This window comes from Phyllobates terribilis, unplaced genomic scaffold, assembly GCF_046119375.1.
Source record: "Phyllobates terribilis strain yellow unplaced genomic scaffold, ASM4611937v1 Scaffold_9__5_contigs__length_417890890, whole genome shotgun sequence".
NCBI classification, from domain to species: domain Eukaryota; kingdom Metazoa; phylum Chordata; class Amphibia; order Anura; family Dendrobatidae; genus Phyllobates; species Phyllobates terribilis.
The window spans coordinates 100,328,927-100,341,160 of NW_027362769.1; the positions used below are offsets into that span (position 1 = coordinate 100,328,927).

Below are 12,234 nucleotides of genomic sequence, written 5' to 3' on the forward strand. Positions count from 1 at the left end.
TTTAATTTTAAACCCTTAGCTACATTTGCCTTATATTTGTGAAGGATATGTTTGCTTACTATACGGAGCAGGCTCAAGAGCTGAGCCTGCTCCATACTGTGCAGATACAAGCCTTTCTATACTGCCAGCACCTGTCAATGTTAATAGCGGCATTAAAGAGCTTAGTGAAGAGAGGTGAGGGTGGAATCTGTGTCTCCCCAGCTTGTGCAGTGCATAAACGATCAAGTGATCAAAGGTACAGTCTTCCAAAAAGACTTCTAAGGCCACGGTCCCACTATCTGTGTTTGGTCAGTATTCGGTCAGTATTTTTTCTTAGGAGAGGAGTGGGAGCCAAAACCAGGAGTGGGTGATAAATACAGAATTGGTGACTTGTTTCTATTATACCTTTTCTCTGATTCTTGGTTTTGGCTCCCACTGCTGAAAAAAAAATACTGACCGAATACTGACCAAATACTGATAGTGGGGCCGTGGGCTAAGAATGAAGAAAACATAAAAAAAATATAAAAAAAATATAAGGGTAAAAAACAAACTAATAAAATTCTATATCATCACCTTTTGCTTAAACGCAAATAGCGAAATCTAAAAAATAAAAAAATTAACATATTTGGTATAGTTCATCAGTATTGTGATAGACTTTGGTGCAGCTTCATATCATAAATTAGCAAATTGCATAATTGCAAAATAAAATCTATACTATATAATAAGTACCTTACAGTATGTACTACATAAGAGCGATACTCCTATTCTAATGCACTCCACAGCTACTGTCACATCTCTTTTCATAGAGCATGGGAAGCTTTCTGTCCATTATTGAGTGATGTGAAACCCCTTGTTCCTTCTCAAAAATAAAGTCTGCTGCATTTGACATGTCTGTTATGTTATTTTTACACATATATATATATATATATATATATATATATATATATATATATACTGTACAAATACGTACATGTATACAGTTGGAGAACCTAATTATTTTAGAAAGAGAGAACTACATGTCAGCCAATCAGTGATTGATAAAGGAAAATGAATTTCCTGTGAAAGCAATCTGCGCCACACTGCCTCCGCAGGAAGAGATGAGTAGTGCTGCTTATCAATGTATACTCATCAGGTCCTGATATCAGATATAATCTTTAGTTACATAAACGTTAGTATATTACACAGCCATAGTTGCTCCATTTACAAGAAGGAGAGCTGAGAATGGATAATAAATCGGATTTCCTGCTCATTTCTGAAAAAAAAAACAATATCTGAATGCGAGAAAACTGCTCAAAAAGCCATTACTATAAAAGTGGATAATACATTGTTTTACTTTAAAGCCTGCAAAAACACTATATATGCCATTCATTTATTTCCTATAGTAATGATAAGGGTGAATCTCCACAATTACCATTGCTTGCATTGCTCTATTTTTGTTTTTTTTTTGCTTTAAGGAATTTTTTTTTTAAAAATCTCCTTTTTTTTCTTTCCTAGCCTTCAAAACAATTACTCATCACGGCACAGAATGCTGATTATTCTCTGCCTCCACAGTCCGTTATTAAGAGGGGAGAGGGCTATTTTTAAGTGCACAGTTGATAACAGAGGACTCTTTCCATTGTACGCGGTTCGGAGCAGATTTGGTGGAACCTTTCATAATCGCACGCCTTTCTATGGCTTGCGTGAATTTGATCACAGTAGCTGATTTCATGCATTGATAATGAAGGCTTAGGTGACGTTTTCTTTTTTTTTTTCGCCTGCATAATTTCACATCAGGCTTCTGCTGTGACACAGCTCCGTGTGTTTCAGTCTGGATAAAGACACAGGGCTGGTAATTGCTTTTTTTTGCTTTTCTTTACAAATGACTCAGTGTGCGTTTTCTCCTTCTCTAAAATGTTGCCAGCATGTAAAGGATTTTCAATGAGTGCTGAGATGAACCAGCGTTGAGGGCGCTCGGAGCTGCATTGATTCGGAACTGTAGAGACACATACAGATGATCATCGGAGCTTGAGCCAAAGAACACTAGTTCCAAATATCATTCCATTTACCTTTTGGAACTTCCGCTCATCTTCCCCAGTCTCTGGCTACTCACTAAGCAATAGGCTGCAAAAAATGTGGAGTGGGTTATCACGTCGAGGTAAGCACTGATGTTCTCCATGCACGTCTTTGCTGGATGTGTGTTTGGTGTGCTGATCGCTATATGATGTATGATGATGATATATAACTTATCTGCAATCCTCCTCGGTCATACATATCCTTGAAATATTCTAGGAATTCTTCCTTCCTTCCACCTGCGCTTGTCTTCTACATATACCTATTTCTTTTTCCTTGATCTTATATAATTTTATATCCTGTTGTTATTATTGTGGCTTTATTATGTGTTTATATAGTCATTTTCCCATTTTAAAGCTTTTGGTATTGATGACTGTGGTTACTTATTCTATACAGAAAGGATCGACCGAGAATAAAATGTAGAATTTGCGTTAAGAGGTTGAGGATGACTTTGATGGAAAGAAAAAAAAACAAGCTAAGTGATAATAACAAGAACCACAATGGAATATATTGTTTTTGCAGGAAGGTACCAGGCATTGAAAAAAAAATATCATAGGAACTACAGGTTGCAATGGCATAGAAGACATGCATTCGTTCCTATACCTGCCCCATACGACTATGCATTCCTTCCTATACCTGCCCCATATGAATGCCTATGGAAGTGAGAAATGACTGTATTTTGTATTCTTCTCCTTAATCGAAGTTGCAATTTATATTGTGGATTATTTTAAGCAGTGTAGCGAGCCAACTTTTGGAAAAAAAAAACTCTTACACCATACTAATTTAGTTCCAATCTCTGCTAATATCATAAATAAGGCAGGTGTACAATGGCAGCCACCAGTGAATTATTAGGCACAGTGTTGATATCAGTAGAACAGAAGAGTTTATAATTTCCATTTGTTGCCAATATAACCCCCCCCACACACTAGATAAGAAGCAAACCAATTGTGCTAGCCAATCTGTCAGGTCCCAGGGCCACTATCTTGCTTGAAGCCACTGTGTGCTTTTGAAAGCATGAAATTAGTTTTATACTCAGCACATGGTTTCTCGTTTTACTGCTCTTTTTTATGGTAATGGTCAGTTTATGGTTCGGTGAAGGGATTAGACACTTTTGTAGCTGCTAGCTCTTGCAAAGATGATTTAAGAGGGATCAAAAATTGTCATTTTCCTTACAGCCGGGTTACGATTTGTCCCATCAGAAATTCATACCTTTATTTTTTAGCATTTTCTTTTCATAGCTTAGGCTTTTGGTAAAGGTAGTTTTACTATGGTTTGGGAGATTCAACTTGGTACTTAAGGTAGTGAAGATACACTGAAGGTATTGAGACATAACATTCTTTTAAGACTCGTTTCTGGGCCACCGATAAACCAATCATAGCTCTATTCTTAATAAATATGGACCAGTTCCAAAAGGCATTATAGGGTTCCTTCACTTGTTCCATAAATGAAGTAATTATTGTCTATCTTGGCAGACTACTTTATCAAATGTTCTTAGCATCTTCATACTACAGTGAAAATGATATTTGATCATATGTGGAGTCGGGGTGGAATTTGTCCCCTAGTATGGAGCTACTGGTGTCTGCCCCATGGAGTTTTTGCCTTCCTCTGGATCAACATATTAGGTTACAGGTTGAACTTTAATTCTACCTTCAACCTTAAAAGCTATTAAACTAACTATGAAAAATTTTCTTAGATGGTAGAGGGCTAAATGAGCATGGTTTGGGCTTCTAAATCTATGCTGCGGATTGGCAAAATCAAGTTACCCAAAAAATTGGTGAAAACCAATGTTCTAGAAACTTGAAGTTTCACCTTGCCCATTAGTATTTCAGCCTTTTCTTGGTTTCTATTATTGTTGGTTGTGTGGGACTGACCACGTCTCATCAAGCTATTTTTTTGTTTTCTTTCATACAGCAAAGCTTTTTTTAGATGTATCTTGAAGACGCTTCGTTTGGGGTAAATTATAAGATACTTTAAAGAGGTTTTTAGTCTTTAGAAAGACTAGAAAAATAAAAACAGCAGCAGCAAATACTCTAAAATGAAAAAACACAATTATTTCTTCTTCAATTGTCTACTGATCCAGCACACAACCTCAGGTAATCTCCCTGGTCTTTGCTTAGAGCAACCAGAAAGTGAATACTGTAGACAACCATTGGACCTAGTGGTCACTTACTACTGTAATGCTGTACTACTGGCATTGTGGCTCCCATTGCTGTGTGGTGGTATCATTCACTGGCTACTATAATGCTATGTGCCCACGATGCAGAAATGCTGCATATTTTTTCCGCTTCTCCCTGGCAGGAAAAACGCATGCGGTTTTTACATGCGTTTTTCCCGCCAGGTAGAAGCATTTGTCAAGCGTTTTTGCATGCATTTCTGCATGCGGGTTATCAAGCGCTTTTCCAAGCGATTTTAGCATCACTTGGAAAAGTGCTTGACAACTTGTTCACACTATATAAATCCATGCAACCGGCGTGGATTTATAGTAGTGTGACCAAGTTAGTTAAAAAATAAAGAATAAGAATGGTAAAAAATAAAGATTATACTTACCTTCCGATGTCCTCCCGGTGTTCTCTCCGCTGCGTCCGGTGTCTTGGGCGGCTCGCGGTGGTGTGAAGGACCTGCGGTGACGTCATTGAGTCATGTGTCAGGTCACATGACTCAATGACGTCATAGCAGGTCCTTCACAACACCGCGACCCATACAGCAGATCAGACGCAGCAGAGAAAACACCGGGAGGACATCGGAAGTTAAGTATAATCTTTATTTTTTATTTTAAATTCTTTTTTTTACAGTTTTCTATGGTACCCAGGTCTGGATGAGAGTCTCCTCTCCTCCAGACCTGGGTACCATCCGCACATTGAACCATGTGATATCCGCTTGTGCAAATGCAGTGATGCGAATGTCACGCGGTCCAATGCAAGTCAATGGCGGCGATTACGCTGCGTGTCCGCAAAATTAATGGACATGCTGCATATTTTTCCGCAATGATAATCCACAGCGGAAATTTTCGCAGCATGTGCACAGCACATGCGGATTATCATTGAGGACCATGGGGCACGTATTACCAAGCTTTCTTTAAGTGTTTTCACTGCTGAAATTCCACGGCAAAAACGCTTGAAAAACGCATAGTGGGCACGCAGCCTAATTACAGCTATCTGCTTGCAAGCAAAGACTAAGGGACAGCTGGGGCTTCTGCACTGGAATGGGAGAGGATGGATTGAAAAGGTACATATTGTTTGTTTTTTTTGCATTATGTGCTGTTTTTTTCTCTGTTTTTCAAAAGCCAACTAACCTGTTTACATCTTATCTTATGAAACTCAATTTTTAACTAACACTGTCAATTATTTTTGTCGACCGGCTTTGTGCTATGAAGTAGGGGAAAATAAGTACATAAAGGACTCTTCATTTCTTTTATGGGTTGATAAAATTGTTGTGAAGATTTTTTGACCTAAATGTGAGAACAATACATTTAAATTTCATATTGGGTATATGGAGTGGGCTCAGGAGCTGAGTCCACACCATACCTGGCAGATGATGCTGGCTGTGCTATACAGACGGCATCTGTCTGTAACAGCAGCGATCAGAGCTGAGGTTTAACTGCTTAACTCCTTTACCAACCTTGTGATTTTCCATTTTTGCTCTTCTGTTTTTTGCTTCCCTTCTTCCCAGAGCCATAACTTCCTTATTTTTCCATCAATATGACCATGTGAGGGCTTATTTTTTGCAGGATGAGTTGTACTTTTGAACCACACCATTGATTTTACTATATTGGGTACTGGAAAACAGGAAAAAAATTACAAGTGCAGTGAGATTGTTTTTTTATTTAGCATGTTCACTATATGTTAAAACTGACCTGGCATTAGTATTCTCCAGGTCATTACAAGTTTGCAGATAAAAAATAACATACACATGTTTGGTATTTGTGAAAACAAAATTCAATTTAAATTTTTCACTCTTTGTTTCATTGCAGCCATTTGGTAAATTCTAAAAAGTTCATTTTCTTTCTCATTAAAGTACACTCTGCACCCCATCTTGACTGAAAAAAACAGAAATGTAGAAATTTTTGCAAATTTATTAAAAAAGAAAAACTGAAATATCACATGGTCATAAGTATTCAGACCCTTTGCTCAAACACTCATATTTAAGTCACATGCTGTCCATTTCCTTGTGATCCTCCTTGAGATGGTTCTACTCCTTCATTGGAGTCCAGCTGTGTTTAATTAAACTGATAGGACTTGATTTGGAAAGGCACACACCTGTCTATATAAGACCTCACAGCTCACAGTGCATGTCAGACCAAATGAGAATCATGAGCTCAAAGGAACTGCCCAAGGAGCTCAGAGACAGAATCGTGGCAAGGCACAGATCTGGCCAAGGTTACAAAAGAATTTCTGCATTACTCAAGGTTCCTAAGAGCACAGTGGCCTCCATAATCCTTAAATGGAAGAAGTTTGGGACCACCAGAAGTCTTCCTAGATCTGGCCGTGCAGCCAAACTGAGCAATTGTGGGAAAAGAGCCTTGGTGAGAAAGGTAAAGAATAACCCCAAGATCACTGTGGCTGAGCTCCAGAGATGCATTAGGGAGATAGTGGAAGGTTCCACAAAGTCAACTATCACCGCAGCCCTCCACCAGTCGGGCCTTTATGGCAGAGTGGCCCGACGGAAGCCTCTCCTCAGTGCAAGACATATGAAAGCCCGCATAGAGTTTTCTCAAAAACACATGAAGGACTCCCAGACTATGAGAAATAAGATTCTCTGGTCTGATGAGACGAAGAAAGAACTTTTTGGTGATAATTCTAAGCGGTATGTGTGGAGAAAACCAGGCACTGCTCATCACCTGCCCAATACAATCTCAACAGTGAAACATGGTGGTGGCAGCATCATGCTATGGGGTGTTTTTCATCTGCAGGGACAGGACAAGTGGTTGCACTTGAAAGAAACATGAATGCGGTCAAGTACAGAGATATCCTGCATGAAAACCTCTTCCAGAGTGCTCTGGACCTTAGACTTGGCCGGAGGTTCACCTTCCAACAAGACAATGACCCTAAGCGCACAGCTAAAATAACAAAGGAGTGGCTTCAGAACAACTCTGTGACCATTCTTGACTGGCCCAGCCAGAGCCCTGACCTAAACCCAATTGAGCATCTCTGGAGAGACCTGAAAATGGCTGTCCACAAACGTTCACCATCCAACCTGACGGAACTGGAGAGGATCTGCAAGGAAGAATGGCAGAGGATCCCCAAATCCAGGTGTGAAAAACTTGTTGCATCATTCCCAAGAAGACTCATGGCTGTACTAGCTCAAAAGGGTGTTTCTATTCAATACTGAGCAAAGGGTCTGAATACTTATGACCGTGTGATATTTCAGTTTTTCTTTTTTAATAAATTTTCAAAAATTTCTACATTTCTGTTTTCTTTTCAGTCAAGATGGGGTGCAGAGTGTACTTTAATGAGAAAAAAATGAACCTTTTAGAATTTACCAAATGGCTGCAATGAAACAAAGAGTGAAAAATTTAAAGGTGTCTGAATACTTTCCCATCCCACTGTAGGTCGTAAAGGGGTTAGATGTCAATGTCAGTCTCTGACAGTGGCAATTAAGGCATGTAATCCTGGGGGCCCACCATTTATGGTACTAATTGTCTCCCCAATGTGATCATTTGGTACCAGTGGATTTCTATGGCAGCCAGGGGTCGATTAAAAACTACTATGGCGGCCATGTTCGTACTCCTGTGGAAACCAGTCACAGGCTGAGCTTCATAGTAAACCGTGATTTTAGGTATATTAGGGGACTAAAAAAGTAATATTAAAAAAGTGATTTAGAAATATTAAAGCATAAAAAAATTCCAATCACCCTCTCTTCTTCCATCTATCAAAATACTACATAGAAAAAAAATAGACTCTCCAGAACTGCCCCTCAAAATGCAATAAAATGTGATCAAGGAATTATATGCACTCCAAAATGGTTTCAATGCAAATGTCAGCTGTCACAGGTGTGTCAGATGTAGCAGACAGTAGTTCTGCACCTGGTTGCAGAAGATCACTTAGTTTGGCTTTACAGACGCCTTCTTAAATCTGTCTTACTTTAGGACCCAGCGACTACCTCCCTCCTGCTCTGATTGACACCCTGGCCTGGGTGTTTAAATACTTTCAGTTTGCTGTAGGGAGGCGCTGCTGATATTGACATGTTCCCTTGTGAAGGCTTGGAGCTATTGCTGTCTGTTTACTTCCTCTCTGGTGCTTGGAGGACGTTTGGTGTTATCTCTCTGAAGTTGGCTCAAGCTAAGTTTCTTCCCCCTTTGTCTCCCTTGTTGTCTTTAGTTTATAGTGGGGACTGACCAGTGCTCATCCCCATTCCCTATCCAGGGCCTAGCTCTAGGGATATACAGGGCTTAGGTTTCCTGTTCGGCGATTGATGAGGAACCAATATAGGGGAGGTATGGGAGACAGGATGATATTAGATCAGCCTGAGGGTCTCCACTTCCCCTTTCCCTAGTGTTTGGGCTCCCTTCCCCTCATTCCTTTGTGTTGCACTTTGTCTTACCTACACTGTGCGTGACATCAGCTTTCCAAACAAAAATCTAACCCTCACACAGCTCCATCGACAGAAGAATAAGAAAGTTAAAGGTTTCAGAACATGATGATACAAACCTCCTTTCTTTAAAAAAAAAAATACAAATTTCGGCATTTTTTCTCAAAAAAATTAAAAAAAACTATAACATTTTGTATCACTATAATCTTACTGACTTGGAGAATCATGATGCCCAATGCTTTTTCCTGCATAGTGAAAACCACAAAATCATGTCACTCAAAATGCCATCTCATCCTGCAATTCAAACCCTTATATGGCTATGATGATGGAAAAATAAAGTTATGATTCTTGGAAGAAGAGGCGTAAAAAACAAAAGTGTAAAAATAATAATTGTCTGCTGCTTGAATGGGTTAATGTTTTTCAATGCTTGATCAATGCTTCATCGATGCTTTTCTTTAACTAGCTGTCTATGAGTTTTATGGGTTTTTAGAGGAGACAAAATGAAAAAAAGAGCAATTCTGTATTTATTTATTTTTACAGCATTCACTTGGGATAAATAATGGAATATTTTACTAAGTCCGACAGATAGAAATACAACAAACCAAATATTGACAAATTTTGACATTTTCATTTTTTATTCAAAAAATGGGAACGTGGGCAATTTAAACTTAATTTTTTTTATATCTGTAAAAAAAATGTAAGTTTATTTTAAGAAATGGATTTGAAGGGTTAAATACAGGTACACAAAAGCTTCCTTGATTAGAACCTTGGATGCCACGGATGCCCATCATCAACCCATTATCAGTCAGTAAATGTGAGGCCAATAGGCACCAACCTATTTAACATTAATGTCGGCAGTCTTTTTTTTTGGAAAACAATAGCCATCTGCAGCTATATTCAGTGGTGCTTCACCATAGACATAAAACTTGCATTTTGTTGAGAGACAAGAAGAAAGGTGGCACTCACCATAAGCTGCGGTAAAAATAGTCCTTTATTCCAACAAAGACATCTGGAGAGGCAGTACGCAGTGGGTGTGCGGGAGTGTGGCGACCTGAATGATGGCAATTTCGCACAACAAACTGCCCTTCTACAGGTCCACCGGGTCCACCAGCTTATGGTGAGTACCACCTTTCTTCTTGTCTCTCAGCAATCAAGCCATTATCATACTGTGGGGAAGGAGAAGGGTGTGACAGATAAGGCTCGCCTCTTTCTAATCAAACTACCCTCACGCTGCAGTCTAGGATGTTGGCCAAGGGGCAGGGGTATTGATTACAGCGCTCTCACTGTACAGGGAGCAGTGACTGTTACCGCTCCCTGCCCCACCCAAATGACTAGAAGCGAGCAGCTGCAGGGAGAATAAAACTTAATTTTCGCCCTGTAGCTCCTCTTCCAATTAAACTGCCAAACATGGTTTAAAACAGTATTTACCTTCAGATTACCATTATGTCTGATGGTAAATACTGGATTTTTTTTGGGGGGGGGAGATGCTGACAGGTTTCCTTTAGTTTGCTAAATTTGCTACCTCCTGCCATCATAAACAATGAATGGAGTGATGTTGCACATTCTCTATTTCCACTCTATACAGATAGGGCGCTATAGAGCCCGATTAGCATGATACAACGTATTCTGATAATTTGCTAAATTGAGACAATCCCATTAAGTTTCTAAATGTGCAAAAAAAAAATAAAATAAGTGAACCTTCTGTTAAGTATCACTCAGCCTGGCCAATGTCCCTCATATTTAGTAAATTCAGTGGAGTTTGACTTTCTATTAGTCAGAATATATCATATTAATTAAAACCATACCATTTTGTGTATACATAAGCATCAAAACAAAATAAAATAGCAGTAGAAATATTCATGTAATTTCAAAAAGTGCTCCCCGAACCGTGAGGCTGGTCTCGCCTGTGAGGCACCCCTAGTTATTGGCAAGGCTCTGTCCTTTATCGGTCTGCTGCAATCTCTTGTTTTGCTGCCAATTTAACTCATTTTATATGTTGTACAGAAGTCTAGGGACAAAATATAAATTGAGAAATTGATTTCAGAATGCACATTGCAAATGGAAGGCGAGGCCCAGGCATCACCTTGACCCATCTGGTGAGACTCCAGCAGGAAAACTTTGAAGCTTTGAAGCACCTACTGGTGATATGACTGTGTATATTCCAGAGCACATTTTGGGCATGTGGTCAGCTTCTGGACCAAACACTGGTTGTTTTGGAGAATAATCCTAAACTAGTCATACAGTTTCAATTTAAATAAAAGAGGTTGTCCAGGACATTTTTTACTATGGGCCTAAAAACTAAAAGGCAGGTAGTTAACAAAGTCAACTACCTGCCTGTTGTACTCACCTCTGGCACAGAGCAGTAACCAACCACTCCTGCCAGTGATTCAGCTGCTCAGTGTCAACAGATCAATTCTTCTTCCGGGCTGCTCTGCCGATGTTATGCTGATTGACAGGCAGCTCCCCGCAGTCAAGCAGGGGGGAGCCGCCTGTCAATCAGCATGACGTCTGCAGTCACGTCCCATAAAAAGAGCAGAGCAGATGAGAAGCCGCTGCTCTGTCTACGAGATGTCAGCGGAAGCTGTTGAATCACCGTCAGGAGCGGTCTATGACCATTCTGTGCCGGCAGAGATCTATGCTGGGAACAACATGCAGAAAGATAGCAGCTACCCGCCTTAGGCACATTGTTAGAAAATATAATTCTGGATAACCCCTTAAAATTTGGCAGAAAATGTAAATTTGCATGAAAGTAATTCAATAATAATAATAATAGTACTAAATGTAAGGTTAAAAAAAAAGAATACTCACCTCACTGCTCACTTGCCCATCTGCAGAGCACATTTTTGACGCCTTCACTCCCGACACATGTCATCCATTTCAGCCTCCTTCAGGTTGCTTAGGGCTTCTGGCACTGAGTTTGCCTTTGAAGTCACGGCGTACATAGATGTTATGATGTGTGTTGCCAACGCACTGACTAGGTATTGATCAACCCACATGGTTGTGTCATGCTGTGTCATGATGTTCCAGTGTCAGAGGCCTACTTAGAAGAGCCCCCATGTTGTGGAAGACTGGGCTGCAGGCTGTGGTGGGACTTGAGTGGAGAGGTATTTTTTTTTAACTTTTGCAAATTGCAATTTTTAAAAAAAAAAAAAAATTCCTGACAAATTCAGCTTACCTTGAACAAATTGACTAATTTTTAATGACTAATGATTTTAGCTAAACCAGAAACTCTTCTAAAAAGAAGAGACACCCAAGTGGTGTTGATAACTGTTTTGGGGTCCTGGCTCTTGTTCTTTATAGTTGTTAATTTATCCTCTTATATTTGTAGTCCAGCTCGCAGGTAGTAGTTAATGGCCCTTTACAGGGTTGTCCACTACTCAGACAACCCTCTCTGAATTAGTATATTCCCCCATGTTACATAAAAACAGTCTGCACTCACCTCCGGTGCCAGCGTTGGGTGCATTGCTATGTCAAGTGAGCTCTGCAACCAATCAACATCTACTAATTGGCCGCTTCACTTTCACTTCTTTTGGCCGAAAATTACATTTGGAATTTGGAGGAAGTCAGAGAGCAGCAGCAGGTCTCATTTCCTCTGGATGTCAGTTTCATCCAAAGAAAGTGAAAATGAAGCGGCCCATTAGCAGGCACTGATTGGCAGCAGGGCTCACGTGACATAAC

At 39.8% G+C, this 12,234-nt stretch overlaps 1 protein-coding gene across 1 annotated transcript in view; it reads left to right on the plus strand.

The window, feature by feature from the left end:
* Positions 1-1,584: 1,584 nt before the first annotated feature.
* ZNF385B (zinc finger protein 385B) overlaps positions 1,585-12,234 on the plus strand; it is a 528,613-nt gene continuing 517,963 nt past the window's right edge. Inside the window, exon 1 of the mRNA XM_073646802.1 lies at positions 1,585-2,113. Coding sequence (XP_073502903.1) covers positions 2,089-2,113 — 25 coding nt within the window. The 5' untranslated portion in view covers positions 1,585-2,088. The remainder of the gene's footprint in view (positions 2,114-12,234) is intronic.